General features: G+C 56.2%; 14 protein-coding genes across 14 annotated transcripts; 7 read left to right on the forward strand and 7 right to left on the reverse strand.

The window, feature by feature from the left end:
* Window positions 1-415: 415 nt before the first annotated feature.
* PG997_003403 (general amidase) lies at window positions 416-2,337 on the forward strand (the record flags this gene model as incomplete). The annotated part of the gene is made up of 4 exons (XM_066807718.1): window positions 416-432; window positions 650-1,225; window positions 1,285-2,213; window positions 2,300-2,337. The coding sequence occupies 4 exons, from the start codon at window positions 416-418 to the stop codon at window positions 2,335-2,337; spliced, it is 1,560 nt and encodes a 519-aa protein (XP_066671336.1).
* Window positions 2,338-3,065: 728 nt separating this feature from the next.
* PG997_003404 (uncharacterized protein) lies at window positions 3,066-5,086 on the forward strand (the record flags this gene model as incomplete). Its single annotated transcript, XM_066807719.1, has 5 exons — window positions 3,066-3,160; window positions 3,242-3,351; window positions 3,428-4,101; window positions 4,224-4,634; window positions 4,703-5,086. The coding sequence occupies 5 exons, from the start codon at window positions 3,066-3,068 to the stop codon at window positions 5,084-5,086; spliced, it is 1,674 nt and encodes a 557-aa protein (XP_066671337.1).
* Window positions 5,087-5,248: 162 nt separating this feature from the next.
* On the reverse strand, window positions 5,249-7,258 carry PG997_003405 (uncharacterized protein; the record flags this gene model as incomplete). Its single annotated transcript, XM_066807720.1, has 4 exons — window positions 5,249-6,055; window positions 6,217-6,586; window positions 6,640-6,801; window positions 6,918-7,258. The coding sequence occupies 4 exons, from the start codon at window positions 7,256-7,258 to the stop codon at window positions 5,249-5,251; spliced, it is 1,680 nt and encodes a 559-aa protein (XP_066671338.1).
* A 973-nt stretch (window positions 7,259-8,231) lies between these two features.
* Window positions 8,232-9,585, reverse strand: PG997_003406 (uncharacterized protein; the record flags this gene model as incomplete). Its single annotated transcript, XM_066807721.1, has 5 exons — window positions 8,232-8,367; window positions 8,439-8,645; window positions 8,761-9,009; window positions 9,073-9,323; window positions 9,571-9,585. Coding segments are annotated over 5 exons (858 nt in total), but the record flags the coding sequence as incomplete, so codon positions are not given.
* Window positions 9,586-10,417: 832 nt separating this feature from the next.
* PG997_003407 (MFS general substrate transporter) lies at window positions 10,418-11,405 on the reverse strand (the record flags this gene model as incomplete). Its single annotated transcript, XM_066807722.1, is given in 3 exon segments — window positions 10,418-10,660; window positions 10,749-11,189; window positions 11,208-11,405. 3 exon segments carry the CDS (start codon window positions 11,403-11,405, stop codon window positions 10,418-10,420), a joined length of 882 nt encoding a protein of 293 aa, XP_066671340.1.
* A 72-nt stretch (window positions 11,406-11,477) lies between these two features.
* On the reverse strand, window positions 11,478-12,128 carry PG997_003408 (uncharacterized protein; the record flags this gene model as incomplete). Its single annotated transcript, XM_066807723.1, is given in 3 exon segments — window positions 11,478-11,520; window positions 11,539-11,623; window positions 11,681-12,128. 3 exon segments carry the CDS (start codon window positions 12,126-12,128, stop codon window positions 11,478-11,480), a joined length of 576 nt encoding a protein of 191 aa, XP_066671341.1.
* A 1,661-nt stretch (window positions 12,129-13,789) lies between these two features.
* PG997_003409 (uncharacterized protein) lies at window positions 13,790-14,310 on the forward strand (the record flags this gene model as incomplete). The annotated part of the gene is made up of 2 exons (XM_066807724.1): window positions 13,790-13,869; window positions 14,148-14,310. The coding sequence occupies 2 exons, from the start codon at window positions 13,790-13,792 to the stop codon at window positions 14,308-14,310; spliced, it is 243 nt and encodes an 80-aa protein (XP_066671342.1).
* Window positions 14,311-14,532: 222 nt separating this feature from the next.
* Window positions 14,533-15,114, reverse strand: PG997_003410 (uncharacterized protein; the record flags this gene model as incomplete). Its single annotated transcript, XM_066807725.1, has 1 exon — window positions 14,533-15,114. The coding sequence occupies one exon, from the start codon at window positions 15,112-15,114 to the stop codon at window positions 14,533-14,535; it is 582 nt and encodes a 193-aa protein (XP_066671343.1).
* Window positions 15,115-15,218: 104 nt separating this feature from the next.
* On the forward strand, window positions 15,219-16,043 carry PG997_003411 (uncharacterized protein; the record flags this gene model as incomplete). The annotated part of the gene is made up of 1 exon (XM_066807726.1): window positions 15,219-16,043. The coding sequence occupies one exon, from the start codon at window positions 15,219-15,221 to the stop codon at window positions 16,041-16,043; it is 825 nt and encodes a 274-aa protein (XP_066671344.1).
* A 511-nt stretch (window positions 16,044-16,554) lies between these two features.
* On the forward strand, window positions 16,555-17,939 carry PG997_003412 (uncharacterized protein; the record flags this gene model as incomplete). Its single annotated transcript, XM_066807727.1, has 3 exons — window positions 16,555-16,677; window positions 16,712-17,215; window positions 17,286-17,939. 3 exons carry the CDS (start codon window positions 16,555-16,557, stop codon window positions 17,937-17,939), a joined length of 1,281 nt encoding a protein of 426 aa, XP_066671345.1.
* Window positions 17,940-18,195: 256 nt separating this feature from the next.
* PG997_003413 (uncharacterized protein) lies at window positions 18,196-18,914 on the reverse strand (the record flags this gene model as incomplete). The annotated part of the gene is made up of 3 exons (XM_066807728.1): window positions 18,196-18,466; window positions 18,561-18,706; window positions 18,789-18,914. 3 exons carry the CDS (start codon window positions 18,912-18,914, stop codon window positions 18,196-18,198), a joined length of 543 nt encoding a protein of 180 aa, XP_066671346.1.
* A 1,002-nt stretch (window positions 18,915-19,916) lies between these two features.
* Window positions 19,917-20,849, forward strand: PG997_003414 (uncharacterized protein; the record flags this gene model as incomplete). The annotated part of the gene is made up of 3 exons (XM_066807729.1): window positions 19,917-20,067; window positions 20,224-20,258; window positions 20,460-20,849. The coding sequence occupies 3 exons, from the start codon at window positions 19,917-19,919 to the stop codon at window positions 20,847-20,849; spliced, it is 576 nt and encodes a 191-aa protein (XP_066671347.1).
* Window positions 20,850-20,980: 131 nt separating this feature from the next.
* On the forward strand, window positions 20,981-21,498 carry PG997_003415 (uncharacterized protein; the record flags this gene model as incomplete). The annotated part of the gene is made up of 2 exons (XM_066807730.1): window positions 20,981-21,106; window positions 21,169-21,498. The coding sequence occupies 2 exons, from the start codon at window positions 20,981-20,983 to the stop codon at window positions 21,496-21,498; spliced, it is 456 nt and encodes a 151-aa protein (XP_066671348.1).
* A 1,378-nt stretch (window positions 21,499-22,876) lies between these two features.
* Window positions 22,877-25,483, reverse strand: PG997_003416 (uncharacterized protein; the record flags this gene model as incomplete). Its single annotated transcript, XM_066807731.1, has 6 exons — window positions 22,877-24,222; window positions 24,283-24,562; window positions 24,595-24,701; window positions 24,775-24,847; window positions 24,910-25,064; window positions 25,156-25,483. The coding sequence occupies 6 exons, from the start codon at window positions 25,481-25,483 to the stop codon at window positions 22,877-22,879; spliced, it is 2,289 nt and encodes a 762-aa protein (XP_066671349.1).
* Window positions 25,484-26,580: the final 1,097 nt, after the last annotated feature.

Here is a 26,580-nt window from a genome sequence, read left to right on the forward strand (position 1 = left end):
GGAAATATCGATCGGGCATCGAAACAGATCAATCTCTGACAATGATTGGAACTGCTACCCGTTTCGAAGCATATCTCCTACCAATATATCACTTCAATAGTTCAGCCGAAAATTCTATCTTATCCGATCGGTTTGGACATACTTGTAAGTCGAGAGGCCGGGCAAATTAGCCGAATCAACAATACACTAAGTAGTACACATGATCGGGGTGATTTCTTTGGTGCATCACTGCAGCACTTGCCCTCTCGAGTGAAAGAGTCGGTTGGCTGGGCCAGTCTTCCTCTTGGAGGCACTGAGCCGCAGATCGAAGCGGAGGTGGGGGGGGCCTGTTTGCAACTGGGGTCGTATGTGGGCCAACCCCTGTCCCAGATAAGGAAAGCCCCGTGCCAAACCTCCCGTCGGTGTATTTAGGAACATGCACTTTGCCGAGCAGTATGTCTGTATGCATATTGGCATCAACCAGAGCTTGGCAAGCCGGCCATCATGCACTGTTCCTCGTCGTAGGCGACGGGCTACAGACCATCTATGCGTGCTAGCAGAGGCGCGGTAATCGGAGAACCACCTTCGCATTTACGAATATGCATATTCCTTCTCCTTCTCCCTCTCCCTCTCGCGAAGCTGGAAGGGACACCAGAACGCCATGACCAAGACTACGACTCCGACGTGCGTGGAAAGAGGTTGTCGCCGGGCGCCGGGCCCAACAGGGGCAGACCGTCAGGACGTGGGCCGAGCGCACCCTGGGCACGGCGGTCCCTCGCCTGCCTGATGGGAGCGTCACGAACGTTGTGGACTGGCCGCGGATGAGCGGCCAACTGAGCGCTCGCCAGCTCGAGATAACAGAGTCGATGCCAAGCCAGCTGCTGGGGAAGATGGCGACTGGGACCTGGACGGCCCAAGAAGTCCTGCTCTCCTTCATCGCGCGAACCATCCTAGCGCATCATCTGACGAATCCTCTGACCGACCCCATGTTCGACCGGGGCCTCCGCCGGGCCGCGGACTTGGATGATTTTCTCCGCGAGAAGGGCCATCCCGTCGGGCCTCTCCACGGGCTGCCGATAAGCTTGAAAGACGCCATGAATGTGGAGGGCATGCCGACCACGCTGGGGTTTGTCGCTCGCGCCGACGCCAAGCCCCCGCACTCGGACGAGCTGGTCAGCCGTCTCTCGGCCGCGGGTGCCGTCTTCTACTGCAAGACCAACGTACCCCAGTCGCTCATGTCGGGCGAGTGCCACAACTTCCTCTTCGGGAGGACATGCACGCCTCACAACACCACTCTCTCCGCAGGGGGTCGAGCGGTGGCGAGGGCTCGCTGGTAGCCCTTGGCGGCAGCCCCCTGGGCATCGGAACCGACATTGCCGGCTCGATCCGGACACCTGCCAACTTCAACGGCACGTTCGGGCTCTGTCCCACGTATGGCAGGTTCCCGTGCCACGACGCGGAACAATCAAGCGCTGGGTACATGCTCAACGGTGTCGCGGGTCCTCTGTCCCGCAGCATCGACGGGCTGGAGGTGTACACAAAGAGCCTGTTGTCTCTGAAATCGCGGGAGTGGGACCCGACCTGCGAGCGACTCCCATGGAACGAGGCCACTTACCAAGACACACTGCGCTCTGGCTTGAGCGGTGGCGATGGCCTCTGCATTGGCTTCGTCGCCAACGATGGAGTCACCACGCCGCATCCTCCAATCCAGCGGGGCATGCGGGAGGCCAGAGAGGCTCTGCAGCGCTTCGGGGTTCGGGTAGTGGATGTCCAGCTCTTTGACGGCACCGAGGACATGTGGAAGATGATGACGAAAATGTTCAATTCGACGGGCGGAAGCGATTTCCGGGATTTGGTCCGCCAGTCCGGGGAACCCATATCGGAGGAAATCGAGCTCGCAGCGCCCGAAGACGCATTGAGCGCGAGCAAGCTGTTCCAGCTGGGACGCCAGATCTTGGAACTGCGGCACCGGATCCTGAGGAGGCGGCAAGACACGCTTTCTATCACTGGCACGGGGCGGCCGGTAGACCTCTTCGTGTTGCCATCGGGGTGCACTGTTGCACCACCCCACGGTACCATGAAGTACTGGCTTTACGAAGCCATCTCCAATCTACTGGACTGGACTTGTGCCACGATCCCCGTGGGCCATGTCACATCGACCAAGGACCCGAAACCCGACATGGACGATGATTTCAAGCCCTTGTCCAGCTTCGACCGGTACAATTGGGACCTTTGTAAGTTTGCAACTCGAGCAGTTGAGGCAATTCCCCAGTTCCGTTCTACAACCACCCTGTCGCTCTATTTCTGCTTGCCATATCAGTGTCCAGTTCTCTTCTCGTTGTCCAGTCTTCTCGCTAATACACGGGAATCGTAGATTCACCCGAGACGTACGCGGATGCCCCGATCTGCCTGCAAGTACTTGGGGAAAGGTTCTCAGAAGAGAAAGTCCTGGCCGGTCTAAGAATTATAGAGGCTGCTTTGGAGCCATCCAGATGATTGTAATAAGAACTGCCGCCACCAGTCTCTCTCGATGCCATTCGAACTGGGGCTGTGGGATACGCCAAGATACCCAGCACATGCACCCGCCTTTTCGTAAACAGTCACGCCTGCGAAAGCGCCATTACTTAGATATATGTGATAATTGAGAACTACACTGTGGTATTCAAGACGCAACATTTGGTGCATGAATATGAATCCAGGTCTATTCTTGAGCTCGCTTCTCTCATAAACGTTTCGCATGATGGTCTGGCTATTTGCTCGAGTAAGACACATCGTCCTTGTCCAGACCTGTCAATTGATTCCTTCGGTATGGTTCGATGTAATAATCGGTCGCGGCAGCACCTTCTATTTCTGGACTCATGGATCACAAGATGGAGGTCATAGCCCCATGCAATCCAGCGTATAGGATTTGGGGTAGCAATGATTAATTGTCCGGCGGCGGTTTACCATCCCCACTCCCCTGGAACGTGGACGTTTCTCTATTGAGTTTGATTCGCACATCGTTGCCCAGCACCTACTTATCATGCATGCCTACCTTGGATGCTGGTGCGGTTGCTACTACCCACCGCAAGTAAGAACGTGCCGACATGTCTCCCAACCTCGTCGTGTTAGCAGATACTGGGAGTTTGACCCCCAACACCACGGATGACACTGGTGCGTACAGCGATCTTGTTGGATCCCGGTAAACCTTAGAGTGCTCCCTCATCCTTCTGAGTGGCCTGTCTCAGTTGGTTGGAAATATCCCGCTTACAGTCAACAACAGACCGGATGCCAGCTCGCCCATAGTTGCTGGCATATGGGACCTGGTGGATAGAGAATCCCCCACCGAGGCGTACGCGGCAGAATGGGACGAGATGAAATATGTCGTGAAAGGTAAAGAAGCATACCAGACATTGAACTCCCGCCTTTCCGTTCCCTTGAATAACCGGATCCTTCTTGGGACATCCAGGCACGGCCGTCATTACAGATGAGCTCGCACAACGGTCTTTTGAGCTGAAGCCCGGCTCTCTGCTGTGGATCCCCAAAGGCTCCAAGGGGTCTTTCTTGAGATCCGCCGGCTTCTCCGCCATCTACGTCGAGCAGCGCCACGGCGAAGGCCCTTTCCAGTCAGGCGGGGCCGAGACCGAAGAAGCACCGGCGCCGCCAGCACCAGCGCCAGCACCAGCACCAGTCAGCGACGTGCTGCAGCGCAAGCTGGCAACGCTGGTGGCGGACTTCGCGGCCCAGAACCCGTCGTCGCTCGCGGCGCACCAGCAGGCGCAGACGGCCCTCGCGGGCGGCAACACGCGCGCCGTCCTCCACGGCGACCCGTTCCCGCTGTACATCGAGAGCGGCCGGGGCCCGCACCTCTGCTCGCTCGACGGGCGCGAGTACCTCGACCTCGTGTCGGACTACTCGGCGGCCCTCTTCGGCCACTCGAACCCGGTCCTGGCCGACGCCGTCGCCCGCGCCGCGTCGTCCGTCGGCTTCAACCTCGGCGGCGCCACCCGCCGCGAGACCGAGCTGGCCAGGCGCGTCCAGGCCCGGTTCCCCAGCATCGAACGGGTCCGCTTTTGCAACTCGGGCACCGAGGCCAATACGTTTGCCTTGGCCGCCGCGATGGAGTTTACGAAACGCACCAAGGTGAGTCAGAGAGAGAGAGATAGGAAGAGAGAGAGAGGCCCCGAACCCGAGCCCGATTGACCTACAAGAAGCACTCTTGGTTGGAGGGGGACTGGACTAACAAGGAAGGGTGGATGCCAAAGATCCTCGTGTTCGACAACGGGTACCACGGCGGCACGCTGAGCTTCGGGTCGCGGACCAACCCGCTGAACCTGCCGCACGACTTCATCTTCGGCACGTACAACGACATTGACGCGACCCGGGCCGTCCTCGCGACGACGACGACGGACGGCGACGTCCTGGCCGCCATCCTGGTGGAGCCGATGCTGGCGGCGGGCGGGCAGGTCCCCGCCCGCCGCGACTTCCTCGCGTTCCTGCGCCGCGCCGCCACCGAGACGGGCGCCCTCCTCGTCTTCGACGAGGTCGTCACCTCCCGCCTGCACTACCGCGGCCTCCAGGGCCACCACGGCGTCCGGCCCGACATGACCACGCTCGGCAAGTACCTCGGCGGCGGCCTGCCCTTTGGCGCGTTCGGAGGCCGCGCCGACATCATGGCCCTGTTCGACCCCGAGACCAATCCTAATCCTAACCCCGGCCACGAACCCGACCCTCGCGGACCGAGGGCTCGCGCCGCCTGGCGTACTCCGGCACTTTCAACAACAACGTCTTCACCATGACGGCGGCCCTGGCCGCGGCGGACCTCGTGACCGAGCCGGAGATCGACCGCATCAACGCGCTCAGCGACGGCATCCGTGACGGGATCGCCGCTCTGTGTTCGCAGTTCGGGTTCTCTGGCCTGAAGGCGACAGGCTTCGGCAGCGCCGTTGGGCTTCACTTTAGCGGCCCTCATGCGAGCGTGCTCCGGGAGTGTTTCTTCTTCGATATGCTACAGCAAGGCATCTATGTTGGTCGCAGAGGTTTCGTCTACCTGAATCTGACGCACACGGCTCGTCATTCGGAACAGTTTCTCGTGACTGTGGAGAAGTTCTTAGCAGAGGTCAAATAGATTACCATCAAAGAAGCATATCAACATCTCTGGAGGTCAAACGTGATACTGAGCCCTGTTGGAACCGAAGTGACGATGCCCTTGATCTACCGACAACTTGAAAAATATTGTATCATTACTCTATTTGTCTGGTTTAAGGATCCCCGAGCATCCGTCTTCAGGTTAACTCTCGACGACCGTTTCGGGATGTTTCTGTTTCTTCATCCCGGCCATTTTCCTAATTTCATCTCTAAACCGGGTCGGAGGCTCCGTCAGAGACTCTTCGTACGCATCAATGATCGGCTTGTCCCAGACAAGGTCGGCCTGAGCAGGTAGGACAATCTTGGTCCGCTTGATGAGCTTCCAGCTGAAGTAGGTCACGAAAGCGACGAAGACCATCGTATAGTACGAGAAGAAGGTCCCCAGGTCCCACTGACCGGGGAGGAAGACCGTGTAGCCGTAGATGCACACGACCGTAGTCATGGAGCCACCGCCGATCCAGCCGGACCACGGCTGCCACCACCCGACGTAGGGGAGCGTGCTGCGGTCGATGCCTTGGACCTTGAGCGCGCGGTAGAAGAAGAGGTACGTCACACACATGACAATGTAGCTGATAAGTTGGGACGCTTCCGTCAAGTTGGCCAGCCAGGTCACGACTTGCGCAGTGTCGTTATTGACCTGCAAGAAGGAGAGAAACGGGAAAGCCATGACGAGGACGAAACAATAGATCGGAATACCGTTCTTGGTGCACTTGGTGAAGACCTTCGGTGCGTGGCCATCGAGCGCCATGCTGTACAGAGAGCGCATTGCACAGTACGTGTAAGCGTTACCGGCACTGAAGATGGCGGTAACCATCAAGGCGTTGATGATGTGCGGGAACACGCCAATGCCCATGTTCTGCATGGCAATGACATAAGGTGAACCATCTGCTGTTCCGGTGCCCGCGTTCTGCAGCTTCTCGTTATTATACGGTAGAATGATACCGACACACTATCGAAAGGTTAGCAGTTGTTGACTGTGTTGCCCCTCCGAGGCGGGCAATCCCCCTTTCGCCGGAAATGTGTGCATGACTGCGGAAGAGTGATGAGGGGGCAGTCGGCGTTCGAGCTGCAAATGGAGCAAAAAATGTGTCCGACGGCTCAAATACGTACGAGAGCTCCTCCAATGAAGAAGGTACCAAAACGCCAATACATGGTCTTGAACCCGTTCTTCAAGTACGTCCTGGGTCGTTCCGCTTCGCCCGCGACCATGGCCAAGTACTCGGGCCCGACGACTGTGAAGGCCGCCGAGAAAAAGGCGCCTAGGAAGCCTTGGAATCTGCCGAGAGCACCTTTCGAGATGTATTCGGCAAAGGAACCCGGATCTCTCCAGTACCTGAAACCGAAGGCGTCGTGTTGGGGGTTGCCGCCCACCATAACAATAAAAGTGAAGCAGAAAAGCATTATGATTAGCAGCAGCTTCCCGAAGGAAAGCCAGAACTCGACTTCGCCATAGTATTTCACCGCGACGATGTTAAAGATGCTGCGACAGTAGGTCAGTATGTCGAACATTTACCAGGAAGTCTAGGAGCTCACGCGTAGAAGGCAATGCAGGCAGCGCAAATTGCTGCCGGCGGAATATCGTCCCTCCAGAAAGTGAAGACAAGATTCAAGGCAGAAATCTCATAAGGAATGAGGCAGGCCTCATAGAGGAAGAAATTCCAGCCGGCCATGAAGCCGAAAGCGTCGTCGACCCATCTACATATGATCACCAAGTCAGTTTATCGCGCGTTGAGATAAAATGGGTCCCCGGGCTCGTGGTAACGCCTCGGTTGCAGTTTGCGCCTCGGTCGCGGACGGGGGAATTGACGCACTTTGAAGCCATACGGATGAAGCTGCCGGATACAGGCATATAGATGACCATCTCGGCGAGACAATTGTTCACCAATGCCAAGAAGCACGAGTAGAGGGTGAAGGCAATGAACAAGCTGCCCGGGCCGCCCTGCATCAAGCCGCCGCCAATGGAGACGAACAGGGCGGTACCAATGGTACCGCCCACGGCGATCAGCTGGATCTGGCGGTTGCCCAGATGGCGTTGCAGATGGTCCGCATTGTCGGCGACTTCAATGAGGCCTTGGTGGACGTTGTCGCTCTGCGAATCGGGCTGCTTTTCGCCGGCAGTCTTTGCCCCTAGAGGGACCGCCGCAGAAGTCATGACGACGATCGCGTAGGGGGGTCGAAGCCCAAAAAGGAAGAAAGATAGAAAAGAAAGAAAGAAAACAAACTCGAAAACTACTGTCGATGGCGAATCAGCGACATTGATGGTTCGAATATAACACTGCTGCTTGGCGACGATAATAAAGATAACCTTCGATATAGTTTTGAACTTGAGTCCGGGCAAAGCGATAGCAGACTAGCTGAAAAGAAAAGAAAAAGTCGCGTGAAATAGCCGCAAGGCTGGTGAGGCAATGGCATGTAGCACACAGCACGCCATCACCTCACCCTGTCACCAGCGTGCAGCAAGCTAACGGCATGACAGAAGCTAAAGATCTGGCGATACGACACCGCTCTGCTGGACTTGGTTGTTACGGCCTGCAGACATTAGACATTGGCTCTCGCGGATATCGATCCCTGCCAATCCTCCCCGCTCCCCTTGTCCCCTCTGCTTTTCTAGGTTCCAGTACGGAGTATAAGTTCGAGCGATTGAAGATTAGTGGGTGCGGCCGCTGTTGCTCTTATCTTATCTCGGGCTTGAGCAGATGCCTTTTTTCTGTCCGTAGCACGACGGGTGAGTGTCTGATCGAGCTAGAAACTTGCTCTAATTGCCAAACGAGGGCTGGCTGGCCATTATCTAGCTGTCCCGGGCTATCTTTGGGCTTCCTTTCGTGCCCCCAGACTCGAAGATCTAAGATCAATCAATCCGAGTTTTCGGACCAATCTCGGTCACTGGAGAGGCGGATACCTACAGACTCAGCTAAGCACCCACACTAGAGCCTAGCGCCGCCGAGTCTGGTCCAGCCATCCCCATTCTCCAGGACTTGGCAACGGGAACCATCTCTTAGCACTTCTCGTTGTTCCATTGGCAACTGCCTGCAATTTGTTTCACTGTTCAATAGATCCCAGTAGTCGCGTATTTTGCAAACCTCTTAGACGACACCAGTATGCCTCCGAAGCGGTGTTTCTCACAGCGAATGCCGGGCTCCAGCCATGACATCGTATGCTTCTCGCCTGCCCGTGACACCAATGTCTTTGTCCGGATCGTACTTCTCGAGCGATTCCAACGGCGCGTACTTGTCGCAAAGGTACAGCATGTCGTTGAAAGCTCTTCCGGGGCGGTGAGCGCGGTTAGCCAGGGTCCCTCCTGACGCGATGCAAAGAGGATTAGGTATACCTACATAATCCGCGATTTACTCCCTTCGTGGCCTGCGGAGTCACAAAGCGAACACTTGATTGCATATAACCTGTTGCGGTCATCCCATTCCTCTACCGGCTCCGAAGGGGGTATCAGACGCTGGTAGGCCCTCAGATACTCGGGCGCGGTGAAATGTGTCGCCCAGCTGCACCTCCAGGTACCGAACTCGATCTCGTTATGGGCATACAAGCTAAGCAGGCGTGAGTAGACCAATTGATCATGATGGGGCCTAATTCGCGATCGAACCACATATATGGAAAGCCATCCCAAGAGAAGGGAAGGTCATAAGTGAAGGGGCTTCATACGCTTCGCCAGGGTCGAACATGATGATCTTGCCAGTCTCCAAGTCGGTGGCCACATTCCCCTCCCACAGGTCGCCATGACACAGCACTGGCTCGATACTTCGCTCATTTGATTCCAAAGCGCCAAGTAGTCTTGGGATGACATGGTCAACGAGCTGCTTGCAGGCCCTATCATACTCGGGCCATGGTCCGTTCATCTCATTGTCCAGTTTGATCAGGTCCTCCAGGAGATACGTGAACTGGGCGGCCCAGCTCTTGTCTCAGTGCTCGCGGCGGTCCAGAGTCCCCCGGCCATTCATGAGCGGAAAGCCGAACATGCCGTTCGGGGATGCGGCCTTCGAATGAAGCTCGGCAATTCGAAGTGCGAGCTCGGCGGGGTCGGGCGGCCTCTGTTGGTCCATATCATGGTATTTCATGATGTAGAAGTGGACGTGGTTCCCCATCTCGTCGTGATACTCGCCTCCGCCAACGGGCTTGGGGCCAAACTCGGGCACATGACTTGCTATGATGCCGGCCGAATAGTGTTCTCCACGCATATAGGTTTGGGCATTTTCACCAGTTGCACACTAACACAGAGTATCAGCTTGGCTTCGAAGGATCATTTGCGACAGCTTACGCCAGGTGGTAGGATCGTTTACCTTTAAAAAGTACCTTCTCTCCTGCCCGCCGGGAAGCCGTGTGGTGATTCTTGCAGTTTCTGTCCCAGCCGAGAGACCCCAGGACTCAGCCGAAATGGCCCTGGTGCCCGTTGGCAGGACTACGCACATGTTCCTCAATCGATGCCTGAAGATGTGATCATAATCACCCACGTACCTGAAATGACTTCATGATGAAGATGAAAGTCTCCTCTGACCGCCGCTAGATAACTGCTCATCGTGGCTCGATCTGAAAACGCAGTTGGAAGGTTTCACAAGTTCCAGATTGTCGGGCCTACAATAAACCCACCACGTCGGAACCCAGCTACTCGGCATCGGCGCCAAGATGCCCCCTGGGCCCGGCAATTACATCCATTTCTCGGTCTTTACTGATAAATAAAGCAGCTCGAAGATGCATCTCCCATCGCCCCGAAGTTCGGCGGCTCAAACAGGCGGGGTTGTGTATTCCGCTCGTCCGAACAGAGTCGATGAATATGCGAGCTGCTTTAAGGGCTTTTGTATGCAGCACATCTGTGTATATGCATGTCAGGGTGTAAGTTGCATTGAAAATATGACATACGCAGAACCTGATATCGATGTCCGCGGCGATGACAACAGGATGGAATTCCCTGCTCATGAGATATACAACAGTTGGGGCGTTGGCCTGTTGGAGATCGTGGGAAAGGTTTGGCAGCAACCTCAAACGCAAAGCTGACTCGATTTACAAGACCATCCCCCTTTCCTACCCGAAGAACTCATCTAAGTATTTATGGCCTCTTCGGGAAATTGGAGGTCATGTCACCTTCGGTATCCGGGAGTCTATCTACCGAGGTTTCAGATGGCTCCCTTGCACGCCTCTCCTTTACTCGAGGTTCTGCCACGTCCATGTTTGCATACTCGATCAATGCAGCTGGACCACACGAGGCAGTGTTGGCTTCTAAAGGGGACGTGTTCCCGTACAAAACATTGGATCTTATGACGGACAAAGGTGCAAGTCGACTGCTATTGCGGCTCAACTCACCCAATTAAACCATGTCGTTGATTTCATTCGCCAGGCAGTCCCTTGGTGATACTCGACCGAGAATAAACCAAGAACAACGAGACAGCCCAGAAATGCAAGTAAACGTCCATCCAACGTCAATGGCTTGCAGTAAATCTTCCAAGTAAGCCACTGCAAGAGCCGCCAATCCACATCGTACGACTGCCATAGATGCATTAGCCGCAGAGGGGGCAGCGTGGTTGATGTCGGATATTAGCGTGTTGAAGCCCTGCACATGGGGGTTAGCTGCAAGTAAGTTTAGGGAGGTCTTGGGGAGGTCTAGCGCTGAAGGAGCTAAAGAAATGCGCCAGGTTTACACTAAAATTGAACTGGAGCGCAAATCCCACAACGAATTGGAGCGTCAGTGGAACGGCAAGGTGCCATCGCTCGTGAAGCGCCCAGCCGTACGTTAAGATGCACAGCAACGTAACCAACACTGGCGCCCACATGATACTCAACCGAGCCCTCTCAGTGGGGAACTCATCTATATTATCGTCTCTGCTTGGAGAGCCTGGCAGGTCATGCCTGGAACGGGCGTTTCTGTAAGCCCAATCGAGTAGTGGCCCAGAGACGAAGGTCGAGAAGGTGCCTCCGATACCAAATGGCAGGTAAACCAACCCAGCTTGCCATTGATTGAGACCGTAGATCTCGATGAAGAGCGTGGACAACGAAGCTATTACACAGGAATACACGGTGTACATCAGGGCCGATGCCAGAACCACGACCGTGTTGTCCCGTCGAAGCAGGACTCGGAGGGACTTCAATGGGTTGGGCACTCGACGACGTTTTCCACGAGAAACCGTGCTGGGACTCGCTTTCCAGTGGCGCATGAATCGTGGATGAAGCATGGGAAGCCTGCAGTAGATTGGAGGCGGAAGTGAGCCATTGCCAATGACGCTTCGAGCGGTTTCGGGCAGTCCAAGGATGACGAGGACGAGGCATGGGCCGGTTATGGTGACCAGGAACCAGAACATCCATCTCCATCCAGCCTGCGGAGCTCAACGCGCCGCCAAGGATAGGCCCAAGACTGGGGGCGATGGTGATGCTTAGGAGTTCAGCGTCCTTCGTCGTCTCTGCGGGATCGATTGACTATGGACTGTTACTTACGCGAAGGATACTGCGCTCATGAATGAGCCTCTGTTTGCTGGGGTGGTTATGTCTGTAACAACCCCATACCCGACGACGATAATTCCTGCCAGGTATTTCTTTCAGTTTTGGGAACTCATTGAAAGCCCCCTGAACAGCTTACCAGACTGGCCAAGGGCCTGCAGGACTCTGAGGCCAAGAAGCTGCTCGTATGAGTCTGCCAAGGCAAGGAATACGTCGGCTACCAAAAACAAGCCTAGGGTAACCAGATACGTCGGCCGTCTCCCAATTACGTCTGCTGCATCGCCGGCTAATGTGGGCGCCACCGTCGCCACGGCCATGTAGACGGTGAGAACGAGGTTGATCTGGTCCACCGAGACCGAAAAGGTCTCGGCCAGGAGCTTTAAAGCAGGAAGGAATATGAAGGCACTGAGGTTGGAGCATAGTGAAGCGAAGCACACAATCGCCACAATGACCCATCTCTCCAGGTCAGTGAAAGCTGAGTACTTCTCGCTTCGATGTTCACGCAGCTCTTCATTCGAGGGCGCCTCGCCACGAGGGAGGTTCTTGGCTGACATGTTGGCCTCGCGAGCTGAGATTGTGCTATCCATTAGGTTGGGTAGAAACACAGATTACAGGCGAGTAGGTTACTTGGGGGACAAGAGGTTCACCTCACTGTTGGTGTGTGGTGTGTGTTCCCCGCATGCCGCAATGTTTGCTGTAATGTAACGGTAGGAGAAGACCTAGCGTTCTCTCATCTCCCAAACCACAGGATAAGTTACTTGGTGTGATGAAGTGGAACTATTCCTCAAAAAACATGGTCTGGTGTCTTCTATGCAACTTTTTTGTTTACTCCATCAAGAATAGGTACTTTGTGGTTAGTCTTCTTGATGCCAATATCGACACTGAAGCTGGCAACAGACCCATGCTTGGGCACCGACAAGCGATGGCGGTGTCTCCTAATCACCCTTTTGGCTTGATACACATAGGTTCATTACACATGAAAGACCAAATCAAACGACGTCTGCCACAGGTGGCTGTAATTGGACGAGAATGAGGCTACTCAGAAGAGTCGCATGTCTCGACTTGGCGCAAGTGTCTGGTGGTGTTGGCGGGAATAGCTTTGCCCCAATTGGCCACGGCCGTTGTGCGACAACTTCCAGAGCTCAACGTTAAGACTGCCCTCAAAGGCTGCCGCACATCGAGGTTTATATGTTTTTTGGCGACGGCAGGGTGATTTAAAGACTGGATACCTAGGTAGTCTTGTTTACTTTTTTTTTTTTGAGACCCAGTTGCTAGGTGTGTTCTATTTCGAAAGACGATAGCGGGCCGGATTTGGTGTTGCGTTGCATCTTCAAGAAAACCATTGGTTGTTGACGAAGCCGAGCCCCAGAAAGACGGCCCCTCCACTAACAACCCCCCTGTAGCTGCCGCAGGAGGCGCCCGCGGACAACCCGCCATTGGCTCAGAAGCGTTTGCTGGCCGCGGCTACAGGCCGCCAGGAAATATCCCGTCCACAAAACATCTTCAACCGCGCGCATTCCACGACAAGATTGAACACGAAAACCCACGATGGCGAAGGCGCTTACCAACCGCTCTCATGCACCCAATCTGGTCTTGGTAAGTCAAAATGCCGTCGGGGGCAGCATTGACTGGCGGCCGGGGCAATTTGGCCCAATGAGACGCCATTGGATCGGTGCCGTCGGGCTGCCAGATGGCCTTGGCCTTCTTCAATGGGTCTCATCTCAAGCTTTGCGGCCGTCACCTTGCATTTGCGAGCGCGGCCGCTTCTCGACCTCGATGCTTGCTGCGAGGATACGCAGATTGGTAAGCCCCGGGATGCCTGTGGTTCGAGAATAGACTGATGGCTAGCGACGAGTCTGCCTCTGTGTCTCGTACAAGATGCCCACCCCATCCCCCCCAAAGTGTCGATCTCGAGTTCTCGTTCTGGCTAGCCATTCTGCATCGTGAACCGGTGGCCACTGTCTTTTTTCCCTTTGTTGTTCCCTTTCAACTCCCCGACGCCATCTCTCTTGTTCCAGCTCTCCATAATTGCCTAGGCCCTTTGAACAAGTCCATTGAAGATCGACTCCTCTTTGACTTGCATCTCGTCTTTCTCCTCGTTCCCAGTAATATGAACCCATAGAGCTGCCTGCCCTCCCCCAGAGCTCCGTCATAACCCACATTTTCCCGTTGGGCTCTTTCTCTCCCCATTACCGTTTTCGTTCTACGTTCCTTCGTTTCCTTTCCGAATTCGAAAAAGATCTTCATGATGCGCTCTTCCGCTTTCTTTCTTAACCTTCTCTTGTTGTCCGAGGCCTCAGCGGCAGGCTCGCTGAGGCGCCGGGAACGGTAAGTCTTGCCTCCTCCCCCTTCCCCCTTTACCACATCTCCATACAACCGCAATATACTAACAATTCTACCTAGAGTGAGACGCGACGAATTAGACGAGGCCACCTCGAGACTCTTCAAGCAGCCGTCTTCGTCAGCTGTACAGCAAATGACTTCCATGTCTACATCCCTGCTGCCCTCGAGTAGTATTCCATCTTTAGCATCCACGTCGAGCAACCTTGCTGCCTCTGCCGGATTCGCTGCGGACAGTCCTAGTGCGACACTATCACTACCATCAGAGACATTATCATCTACTCACGTTCAATCCTCGCCATCTTCACTCGCGGTAGTGGTCATATCATCGTCGTCCTCAGCGTCGGTAGTAAGCCAATCCTCTATCCCAGCTTCAACCGCCGCTGCTTCCACATCTATATTATCGGCAAGCAGCGGTTCAGTGGCTGAATCTATATCAGTCACTCTTTCGACCACACATTCCGCCACATCGTCGGCCATCTCATCTAGTCTGGCATCACCGACGACGTCTTCATACAGTTCCATTTCACACCTGTTTAGTCTCATTGACACCACAGACCATGTCGTGTCCAGTAGCGCTCTTCCCACCTCGAGCGCTGCCGCAGGCTCTTTGACAAGCAGCCGAAGCTCTTCATCGGCTGTCGCCACCACTCAGTCATCCTCGCTGGTTGCGACTGCGTCCCAATCAGCTGCTCCAACATCGAGCTCTGCGAATGGAGAATCCAGCAGCTCATCCAGCCAGTCGAGGAGTTCTAGCCTAGTGGGGTCAAGTCCACTGAGCACCGCTTCTTCCAGCATCCCAACTGAGGTTGCTTCTGGATCAGCGTCCGGATCCCTCGTGCAGACTGCCTCCTCTTCAGTAGCGGTCACTTCATCAGCTCCTGCAACTTCGGCTGCTAGCACCAGTTTGTCTGAGTTCCTCACATCAGCCACGGGAAGTACGAGTGGTACCGCCCGGATTCCCTCCAGCAGCTTCATAAGTTCTATTGCATCCTCGAAAGCTTTCTCGAGCGCCAGCAGTATTGCTTCTTCCACTGGGGCAGCTTCGTCTGTCGCAGCAAGTTCTTCTAGTGCAGCGGGTTCTTCCAGTGTTCCTGCATCTTCTACAGCAGCTTCTTCAACTGTCGCTGCATCTTCTCGGGCTGCCTCTTCTTCGGCTACTGCCGTAATCCCTTCTGTCTCGGAGTCAAAGCCTGCGTCAACGACAGTGCCAGGGGGTGACTTCAAAATCATCCCAAGTTTCCCACTCAGTGACGGCATCCGGCACCGTCAACCGGGATGTGCCCACAGTTATCACCGCTGTGCCGTCGTCGGCGTCAACAGTTGGGCCCGATGTCATGGCTAGCAACCTAGCGGAGGCGAAAAAGTATAATGACCTCTTTGGGGGTCTCAAGGAGGATTCCGCCTGCATGGCCGGACAGGTCGCTTGCGTTAATGACAACATTGGCCAGTGTGGTAACTCTGGAGCTTTCTCCATTACCCCTTGCATGGGAAACACGAAGTGCTTTGCACTGCCAATGAATACAACGGCGGGAGTTCAGGTTGGGTGCTATGACCCCAATGTTGCTGGGCGCATTCTGGGAGACTCCAAGCAAGCCCCCTCTGAGTCTGCAACTGCAACTGCGACCACATCCAAAGCCAACAGCGGCCAGCCATCGGAAGTGACAGTCACTGTAGTCCCGACTGAAGTCGTTACTTCGATTATCATGGCTCCACCCAAGGAAACCCCTGGAACTACGACAGTCACCGAGGCTCCTTCAACGACTCTAGTGACGATGACTCGGTCTTCTACATCCCCGTCACCTGCCAGCCTTACGACGATCGTAGTAGTACCGCCAGTCGTTATCCCACCAGTCGTCAGCTCCTCCTCCGCTCCTCCGCCTCCACCTCCAGCCCCGGTGCCCAGTACCACCTCCGAATCCAAGCCTTCGCAGCAGCCGCCCTCGACCCTAACTTCATTGGAGATCATTCCAATTACGAGGCCCCATCACGGACCCAAGAACCCCATACCCACCAATTTTCCTCTACACAGCACTGCCAAGGCCATTGCCAATCCAGCTGCTGGTGGCCCTGTCACGGTTACTGTCAAGGAGACTGAGACCGTGACCACTACTACCACCACCACGGATCTGGCAACAGTCACAGCCACGGCCAGTGCGTAATTGGCATGGCTCTTTGGTCCTAGAGAGAAAGCCTTTCCTGCGAGCTCGGGTTAGTGCTCGTTGGGTCTGGCAATATGAAGCTTCCCCCTCTAATTTGCAGGGCGTTGTCGCCATTGCGGCCCCTTTGGTGTGTATTGCATGCGGGCAGTAGTATGATACCCATTTTTGATAGATATATTATTTTTATTTCAATGTAATTACAATTCAATTCTCCATGTTCATACTATCATTCATTCGTCCAATTCAACTGCGAATCCCATCTTAAGTTCTTGCTGTTGATCCCATTGACGCCCCGTGGTTCCGCTGTCGTAAACAGATAGCTGCAGTCACTAGCCCGCTGTGGCTGTGCTCTGGAATGATCAATCAATTGATGAATACTTGACACATTAATAGCGCTTCACAACGATTATCGACCCATCGAGCTTCCCTCGACCAAGCCTCATCTGTTTTCTTCTTCATCCTCTCACTGTCTACCCTCCCATTGTTTCGGATCGGCCTTCCTGCTGTAATAATGGGCGATAATGCAGCAACCAAGCCGCAGCGTCCGGTAATCCTCGTGGTCTGCCACACGCTCTCCGGCCACCTGCAACCCCTGATCCGCATCGCCCACGGCCTGTCCAGCCGCAAATGGGACGTCGCCTTCCCTGGGCCCGACCGCGCACCGCAAGCGGATCGAGGCGGCGGGCGTCGAGTTCTTCGCTTTGCAGGGCGTCGCCGATCTCAATGACCAGGAGTACTACGCCAATCCCGACCACCTGGCGCCGGGCTACAAGACCCTGCCCTGGACCAAGCGCGGCAAGATCGACCTGCGGCTGCAGTGCCTGGACACGCTGCCAACCCAATGGGAGAACTTCAAGTCGACACTCGCGGCGCTGCACGAGCGAGACCCCGGTAGGCAGGTCCTGGTCGTCGCCGAGGCCTTCTTCCTCGGCATCCTGCCCTTGAAGTACGGCGCCCCGCTGCCGTCGGGCGTGCCCGCGCCGCTGAAGACGGTGTGCGTGTCCATTACGGTCCCGGCGATCCAGAGCGTCGATTTGCCGCCGTTCGCGTACGCGGCGCCGTTCGACCAGTCCGATGCGGGCCGGGCGCGGAACCGAGCCCTCTGGGACAAGTGGACCGAGAGCGCGGCCGAGTTGACGAGACTGCTGGATCAGCAGCTGCTGGCGTCGGGGGCCGAGCGGGGGACGGGGGGAGACCATCTTGGCGGGCGCGAATTACCGATGCCACGACGCCATCTACCAGGTCGGCGTGCCCGGGTTCGAGTATCCGCGCAGCGATTGGCCCGAGGGCTTCAAGTTCGTCGGGCTGGTGCAGGGGACGCCGAAGGGGACGGTGTTGCCGGATCCGCACTTTGAGTGGTGGAGCGAGCTGAAGGCGAACTCGGTGCTGGACGCGGATGATCCGCGGCGGAAGAAGGTGCTGGTGGTCGCGCAGGGGACCGTCGAGGTGAGCCCGCACGACCTGATCATCCCGACGATCCGCGCCTTCGCCGAACGCAACAAAGACGTCCTGGTCGTCGCGATCCTCGGGTGGAAGGACGCGACCCTGGCCGAGTTCATGCCAGACGGCGTCGTCCCCGGCAACGCCCGCATCGCCGACTATCTCAACTACGACGCCGTGCTGGAGCACGCCGACGTCTGGATCCACAACGCGGGCTTCGGGGCCGTGAACCACGGCATCGCGCACGGGGTGCCCATGGTCGTCGCGGGCGAGGGCATGGATAAGACGGAGAATGCGCGGCGGGTGGGGTGGTCGGGCATCGGTGTTGATCTGGCGACGGCGAAGCCGTCGGTGGAGCGGGTCCGGGAGGCCGTGGAGTCCATCATCATGCGGCAGGGGAGGGCAGCAAGTTCAAGGAGCGGATTGAGGTGTTGCGGAGGCAGAGCGAGGGGTTGAATCCGTTTGATATCATTAGCGAGGATTTGATGAGGATGGCGGGCACGCATTGAAAGGGAAAGCTTGATGAATTGTCGGAGCAAAGATAGAATTGATAAACCAAGACTACCTACTTAGACAATTTGATTTCTCTACTACCTCCTATGCGCTGTCTTTCCAAATCACTCCCCTGTGTCTAACTTCCCACCCAACGCCTTTAATGCCCCTTTGGCATCCCAAATATGCCCCCCTATCAGCCCTCCCTGGGGGTCTCCCCTCAAAGAACCCCCTTGACGTCAGCAAAGGTATGCATGCCGCGCACCTGCTTGATGCCCTCACACGGCTGCAGCCAGCCGACGCGGCTCTCGACGAACTGCTCGACCTGCGGCCGCAGCCGGGTCTCGTGCAGGTGGAAGTCGTCGACGGTGCCGATGCGCAGGAAGTACTTGCCCGGGAACCCCGTGCTGGCGCGGTACATGAGCGTGCCGCACACGCCGCAGAAGTGGTTGGTCATGGTGTTGCCGGTGGCGATGGTGCGGGACTGGGACCTGGTTACGGGTGTCGGCACGTGTTTACATGTCTCGTGGGAAGGAGAGATGAAAGAAGAGAGAGGGCGGGGAGGGGGAGGGGGTGATTAGTCACCATTGCTTCAGTTCGTCCTGGCCGCGAATGTGTTTTAGGTACGGGTCCTGCACCGTGAAGTTGGACGCGAACATGGTGGCGGTCAGTTTGCGGCAGTCCAGGCAGTGGCATGCAAAGCGGGATACAACGCCCGGATAGGAGGTTGGCTATACGGCAGATTAGCGGTGGTGAATAATATACCCTTATATATACATGCTTAAGCTAGTAGTGGAAAAGGGGATGCCTTACAAAAGCAAGTTGAACAGTCCCGCAGAAGCAAGTCGCCGTGGCTTCATTTTCCTTCGAGTAGCCGTCGTGGGCGTGGCCGACGGCGGGGATGTAGGGCTTGGATAGATCGGTTGGTGCGGTTGCCATTGTTGCGTGGTGGTCGAGTTTTATATGGGTTGTATTGTCCATTATTCTCCTTGCCGGGGGTGGATCTGTAAATTTTAGGTATGGAGAAGCAAAGAGAGCAACAATTTAATTTGGAATGGAGAGTAGTGATGTGATCAAGATATGCCTTTTCCCCTGGATTACTTTGGCGGGAACAAGCGGTATCACTCTCATATATATAGGCCGCCGCCTTGACACCGAATTGTTCGTTCACAGCTGCATCATTCGTCTGTAGATTACAAACGCGGAGTCTATTGGATAGGAAAATGCAGGGAATATGCAGGGAGGACGCCGTTGTAGATGCGGGGACTATATTCCCCAATGGAGAACATTTCCCCCATAACGGGCACTAGTCACGACACGGTTGGGGTATGCAGTCAGCAAGCGCGCTTTGTCATGCATGCAGTACGTCGGGGATAAGCGGTAGTGTTTGTAATTGGCAGGTGGTGCATGTCCCCCGAGTTCGGGTGTATACAACCGGCTATATACCTAACTTTGCGGAACATGCCGTCTTCAGGTTCAGGGGCTACGTGCCACTGTGATCTACTTATCCAACAGCGCCCCTTGTGGCGGCCAGTGGTTGACGAGTATATCAGGTTATTTTCAAAATAATTTCCAACCCGTATAAGTCCGAGACGCTGCCTTTGGAAATGCGTTAATGTACAGGGCGCACGAGAGACTGCATGAAGGGAGTTGGGTTCAACTCCTGGCAGCGCTATAGGTGTTCCCTTCATGCCTTGGGCGTCATGCGAGATAAGTCGCAAAAGCGAGGCAATCCACAGAATTGGGTTTCACTATTCACGTATGTCAGTAAGCAACCCGGTCAGCGGCCTCTGCGGGAGCGATCCATCTTACGGGCCGCCCCGTGGCTTCTCGGTGATAAAGGTCCAGATGACAAACCAAAGTAGGAGTCGCTGCACCTAAGATATTTAACCCGGCGCCTCTATGACCCGCTCCCAGGATCAGGAGGACCAACATCTCCTAATGATTTCCTCAAATCATGGCCATGACAAGTTGTCAAGCCGTGCGGCCGGCCTAGTATCACCGCCCGAAGTCTCAAGCCAAGATGGAAACGCCATCCTAGGGCACGCAGACGCAGCAATGGACATGGAGCAAACCCCGATAGGGGGAGAGGGTTTGAGGGCAACCAGGCCACTGAGATGAGTACACATACCAGCCCGCGGGTTTCGAGGGGGAAAAAACGGGCGCATGAAACCCAGCACAGATGGTAATATCGTGTCCTCATCCTCCGAAGCCTTGGGTTTCCGTTACATGCTGACCTTAAGACTAGGCCCGATGAAAACGAACGGACAGATCACGCCCCTGGTAACGTTGGGCATGGCCGAGCTCAGCGGGCTTTGTAGAGGGTCATTGTCGACGACACTTTCCAGCGTTAGTAGGCTGCCTTACTCAGAGCCTTGGCGGCTTGGCGATCCAGCGAGAGCAACTCCATACACCGAACTTCTTCCGTGCCGAGACGCCTGTCACCAAGTCTGAAATGACTACCTCTCTTTCGACGACCGCAAGGTCCTGCTCGTCAACAGCCCTGCCACCCCCTTCAAGAAGCCGGACGAGCTGGGGCGGATGGTGGGCCAGTTCGCTGGGCGAGCCGAGCCCGGTCATGCTCGAGTTCGACGAGCACCGCGTGCAGCGGAATACGGCGACGGGGATTTTCAGCGTCGCGACAATAACCGCCGGTTGGGCTTTGTCTTCGACCAGGCGATCGCCACCGGGAACGACGGCAACGAGACGGGTGTCATTGACAACACCCATACGTTCTCCAAGGCCATGCTCGAGGCGATGGGGGTTGGCATCTTTGTCGTCGACCACCATCACACCATTGGTTCCGACGGTCCCGACGGCGGCGAGCCTGCTTACGGCTTCTCCGATGCTTACGAGGACATATTCGCCCTGTAAACGGCAGGGAGCGTCTTCCTGTGCCCGAATTCTCTGTTCCCTGTCTGATGACTGCCATTTCGCGGCCCCCAATGCCGTCAGACACCTCAATAAGAGGCTATTGGCAATGATAAAAAGACCGGAGCCGCGGAATGTCGAAACACATGGAGCCCGGCAAGTACACTCGCAACTCGCGCGACCCCCTATCGTTTCTCATCGAGGAAACCATACCTGGTGGGCCGACCGCCGGCATCTCTGACAAGCAGAGCGCGGACCAGGTGAGTTTCAGAAGAGCAACGGCGCATCATCATGGTGAATTCGCAGCCCAGCGATGAACCAGATTATGCAGGACAAGCTGCGGACCAGCGTTCAAGAGACCGGTGGCCAGCAACCCGAACCCGAGCATGGTCGTCACCGAAAGGCCTACCGTACCAGCACAACCTCCTGCGCAAGCCGTTCTGACTGGACCCCACCGACGCCGCGCTGCTGCACCGCCGTCGACCTGACGCGGATCATCGGCGGCCTGCTGGACCGCATCCCAGTTGGGCCCCTCTGCGGCACGGCGCCCGCATTGACGGAAACGAGCCCGCGGATCCAGGGGGCGACGACGACGCGGCCATCTTTGACCCGGACCGCTGGGCGGCCGGGTCCGCGCATCTGCCCCAGGTAAGGCGTTTGGGATCCTCGCTCCAACCAGAAGATCATGCCTGCTGCTGTTCCCACCTGGTGCGCGGGTGCCAGTGCCAGCCGTTCGCCATTGAAAGCCCCGCGCGCGACATGAAAGGGGAGGCGACTGGGTCTCATTGATGAAGATGCTGACGACGATCAAGCTCGGTTCAGCTGCTGTCGATCCACGTGGCCCGTCGCGAGAGCCTTAAATCTACCGGATTTGTTGCGCTGTCAGCCCTTTCGTGTACACGGTACATCCGCGCATACATAGACAGATCCATTCGATAGGATCAAGCTGACAGACATGCTGGCTGCGCGCATCCCGACCCTCATCGCCGTCTTAGCGCTGGCATTCGCGTGTGACACCCGAGTTCTCAAAATAAAAAAACGGGATGCACTGTATGTAACAACTGCCCGCCCGCAACCTGGAATCAATCGGTGATAGGTCGGTGTCCGACCTGTCATCAACGTCAACAGGACTGGCTCAAACGGAAAAAGAAAACGTGATAAAAGCCCAGTCGGTAAGTTAATTCTCCGAACGGGAGAGGGCCTGCCTTTGCCGCCTGTCTCCCTAAACCATTATGCATTGATGCAACCTGCCGAAGCTTACGTACAAGCCTTACCTACCTCAGAAGTAACCTTAAGGTCCATTGAAGCAAGCATTACAGCAACCTCCCCCCCCGGACGCGATTTCAACATCGAACCATTTACACAACTCCAGATCAACGCTACGACGGCACTACCTATACCCCGCGAGATATAATTGCAAACAGTGCATGAATTCCCGCGCCCGCCCAGGAGCTACGAAACCGGCACTTTTGGCGGACTGCGGCCGCCCGTACAGTAGTGCTGCAACCGGTTCGTCGTCCGCGTCGCATTGGAGCCAAGGCCCGAAGCGTCATGTTGATTGCCTTTTTCCCACTGAACCTACCTACCTAGTTACTTAATCTAGGTGAAGTTTGGTTGGGATTGTGGGTTGTGGTTGTGCGTGCGGCGAACCTTGCGCCAAAAATCTTGCCAGCCCACTCTCAAAAGGAGTAAGCTGGATCTGGAGGCAGCCTGCACTACTTAGGTACCGTGACTCGGAATAACGATTCATCATTCAAAACAAACCCCAGCGCAAAAAGTGCAATTGAATGCTGTGTATTAATGGCTATGAATTCCTCGGCCGCAAGGCGTATGATATACACTCTAAGAAAATTAAGTAAGAACCCAGCCAGCCCAAATGTCTAGGCCAGGCATGTGTCAGTAAGAAGTAGTGGTAAAAGTCGTAGCGTAGTAATAATACTCTCTAAACCCGGTACTCCCCAATTCCCCCCATTTCCCCGATTGTCGTCACATTATTTCCGAAAAAGAGGTGTGCGTTTGCTTCCACCCCTTTATCGCGCATCGAAGCGGTCCAGGTTCATCACCTTGTCGAAAACCTTGACAAAGTTCTTGACCAGCCGCTCCTGTCCGTCGGCGCCCGCGTACACCTCAGCAATGGCGCGCAGCTCGGGGTGCGACGCGAAGATCATGTCCGAGCGCGACGCCGTGAACTTCTCGGACGTGTACAGTTCGCCGTCCTGAGAGGGCTTCCAGGTGTTGGACATGTCCAGGAGGTTGATGAAGTAGTCGTTGGTCAGCTGGCCAGCCTTGCTGGTCAGAATGCCAGTCTTGGAGCCATCAAAGTTGGCGCCCAGCGCGCGCAGACCACCAACAGCGACGGTAAGCTCGGGGGGTGTCATGGTAAGCTGCGCGGCCTTGTCGACCATCATGGCTTCCGTCTTGGAGGCCTTGTTGCCCTTGCCGTACTGGAGGAAACCGTCGGCGGGGTACTCGAGGTGGTTGACGTTCTCAACATCCGTGTCCTCCTGCTTGGCATCCACGCGACCGGGGGTGAAGGGAACCTTGACATCCTTGAAACCGGCATCATGAGCTGCCTTCTCGACGGCGGCGACACCTCCGAGCACAATGGTGTCGGCGAGAGACACTTGCGGGCCAATGCCGGCCTTGTTGTAGTTATCGCGGACGGTCGAGAGGGCCTTGACGACGTCGTTCAGCTGGGCGTTGATCGGCCATGACTTCTGGGGCTCAAGGGCAATGCGCGCGCCGTTGGCACCACCACGCTTATCCGAGTTGCGGTACGTGTCAGCGGCAGACCAGGCAGTGGCAACAAGCTTGCCAACGCCAATGTTGGCTTCGAGGATCTTGGCCTTGAGGCTGGCAACCTGGTCGTCGTTCAACTTCTCGGCCTCTGGGGCGGGCAGAGGGTCCTGCCAGATGAAGCTCTCCTTGGGCACTTCCGGTCCGAGGTAGCGAGACTTGGGGCCCATATCACGATGCAGCAGCTTGAACCACGCCTTACCGAAGGCATCCTCAAACTCCTTGGGGTTCTCCAACCAGCGCTTGGTGATCTTGATGTACTCGGGATCCGTGCGCAGGGAGATATCACTGACGAGCATGGTAGGCTTGCGCTTCTTGTCGGACTGGGGCGAAGGGTGGGAGGCGGTCGCATTGCTGGCCTCGAACTGCCAAGCACCACCGGGACTCTTCACCAGGGTCCATTCGTTGTTCCAGAGACTTCCGAGGAAGGCAGATGGGTTCCACTTCACGGGGTTCTTGGTCCAGATGACCTCGATGCCGGATCCGACAGCGTCTTCGCCGGAACCAGTGCCGAAAGTGCTCTTCCAGCCAAGACCGACCTGCTCAAGCGAGGCAGCCTCCGGAACGGGGCCAAGATCGGCTATTGTCAGGTTAGTAAGCTGTATGACATGGAAACTTGGTTAGATAGACATCAACTTACAACCAGGAGCAGCACCGTGGGTCTTGCCGAAGGAGTGTCCACCGGCAATCAGAGCAACAGTCTCCTCGTCGTTCATTCCCATACGCCCGAATGTCTCGCGGATGTCCTTTGCCGACTCCATCGGGTCGGGCTTTCCGTCAGGACCCTCGGGGTTCACGTAGATGAGGCCGAGAACGACGGCGGCGAGCGGCTCTTCGAGCGTCCGGTTGAGGACGTCCTTGCTGCCGCCGTAGCGAACATCGTTCGTGAGCCACTTGGTCTCGCCACCCCAGTAGACTGACTCGTCGGATTGCCAAGTGTCCGGGCGGCCACCGGCGAAGCCGATTGTGGGAAGCCCATGGACTCCATGCCAACGTTACCGGCCATGAGAATAAGGTCGGACCACGAGAGATTGGACCCATACTTGCGCTTGATTGGTTCTGTAGCATACTGTTAATGCCCGATCTACGATAGGATAGAAGATGGGATGAGGCTAGTTCGATAAGAACGTACCAAGGAGACGGCGGGCCTTGTCAAGGTTGACGTTATCGGGCCAGCTGTTGAGGGGAGCGAATCGTTGTTGGCCCTGAGAGGATAGTTTGTTAGCCTACCAATCTTATGCAGGAAGGGTCCGGGCATGCGACGTACCATGCCACCACCACCGCGACCGTCCATGGCACGATAGGTTCCGGCGCTGTGCCAGGTCATACGCATGAAGAAGGGGCCATAGTTGCCAAAGTCAGCAGGCCACCACTCCTGAGAGTCAGTCAACAAAGCAACGAGGTCCTTCTTGACCGCATCGTCTATAATACGAGTCAGTAACCGGAAGCCATGGCCCGAGGAAAGAAAGTCGTGGTAGAGTGTTCACTTCTTTCCATAGGAAGGGCCACTCACAGTCCAGCTTGTTGAATGCAGCCTTGTAGTCGAAGTCGTCGCCGAGAGGGTCGACGGCCTTGGTGAACTGGCGGAGGACGTCGAGTCTCAGGTTGCAGGGCCACCAGTTTTCGTTCCGGGTGCCGCCGCCGGCGAACTTGCTGACGGTGGGACAGGTGCCGATGGCATCGGTGGGGTTGTTATCGGCCCGCTTGAAGAGGGTTTCCTTCTGGCTCTGAGAAGAAGTGGCCGCTCTGCGCGCAGCGAAGGGGCAGCCCTCGGAGGGAGCAGCTGCGGCCAACGACAGGGCGTTGAGCAGAGCTCCGAGTTGGGCAAGAGATAGTTGCATGGCGGCTTCAGTGTAGGCTGACAATGGTAGATGAAGTGCCTTGGGGGAGGAAAGCCGTGCTACTGCAGAAGCCCAGAAGCGAACTTGAGGTTCGGGACGGCCCTATTTATCGAGCAGAGTGCCACGGCATGCCAGGCGATGGGATGGGAGTGTGTGTGTGTGTGTGTGTGTACCAGCGAGTGGTCGTTGCATCTTGAGCCCCGTTACCCACAGTCCCAAAGTACATAATGGGGCTGGCCGATCCCTGTACCAATATGTCGTTGTAGCAGGTACTCCGTACCAACATTATGTCCGATACAGCAACAGCGCGGTCGCCGCACTTGGGAATGCTTCCATGGTTCCTGGTTGCTTTTCTGCTGCTGCAGGGGTGGCTTAAGCTACCCTTCTGCAAGGAAGGGCACACAGGCTACATACAGTGCGACAACGCCAAGCCCTTGATCTGCTGCAGTTGGGTAGTGCTGAGTCTAGCGACCTCTCTGGGCAGGTGGCAGCTGTAGCCTGCCTTGCCTTCCCTGCTGCCCTGCCTGTGATGGGAAATCCTGCCGATCCCATTGGCTGTTTCCGGCGACTTCGTCTGGAATCCAATCCCATCTGGGTCGCAAAGTCCAAAAGTCAAAAAAGTCCAGTCGCAGTCACCCTGTCGCGTGCTACCGAATGGCAATATCCGCGGCGCAATTCCCCAGAGGCGGCCAGGGACCAGCATCGGCGAAGACGACAGCTTAGCCCTGCGGGTGGCTGACGGCCGGTCGTCTGACGATGCGGGCTAAGGTTTGGCAGGCAAACGATGCTAGAGTAGCGAGTGTCGCGAGCGTCGCGAGCGTCGAGGCATTGAGGCAGGTAAATTGCCCTTCTCCTTGCCGCTCGTCATTGGGACCCCTCTTTCGCTAAAAGTGGCCCGAACTGGAGGCGGGCCTCCAGGGTTCTCTCCCTGTTCTTCTGGTTGACTTTCTGTTATTGTCTGGATTCTGAAAGCTCATTCCCCTAAGCTGGGAACATCCTCCACGTTATCGGTGGGATGGACCCTGTTTTCTGGGTGGGGCCACTGCAATCCCAGCGGCCCAGACGGGACAATTGGGCAATGGCCGCCATCGCAGACA

This window comes from Apiospora hydei (assembly GCF_038363865.1).
Source record: "Apiospora hydei strain CBS 114990 chromosome Unknown utg000004l_segment0_segment0, whole genome shotgun sequence".
Classification (NCBI taxonomy): Eukaryota; Fungi; Ascomycota; class Sordariomycetes; order Amphisphaeriales; family Apiosporaceae; genus Apiospora; species Apiospora hydei.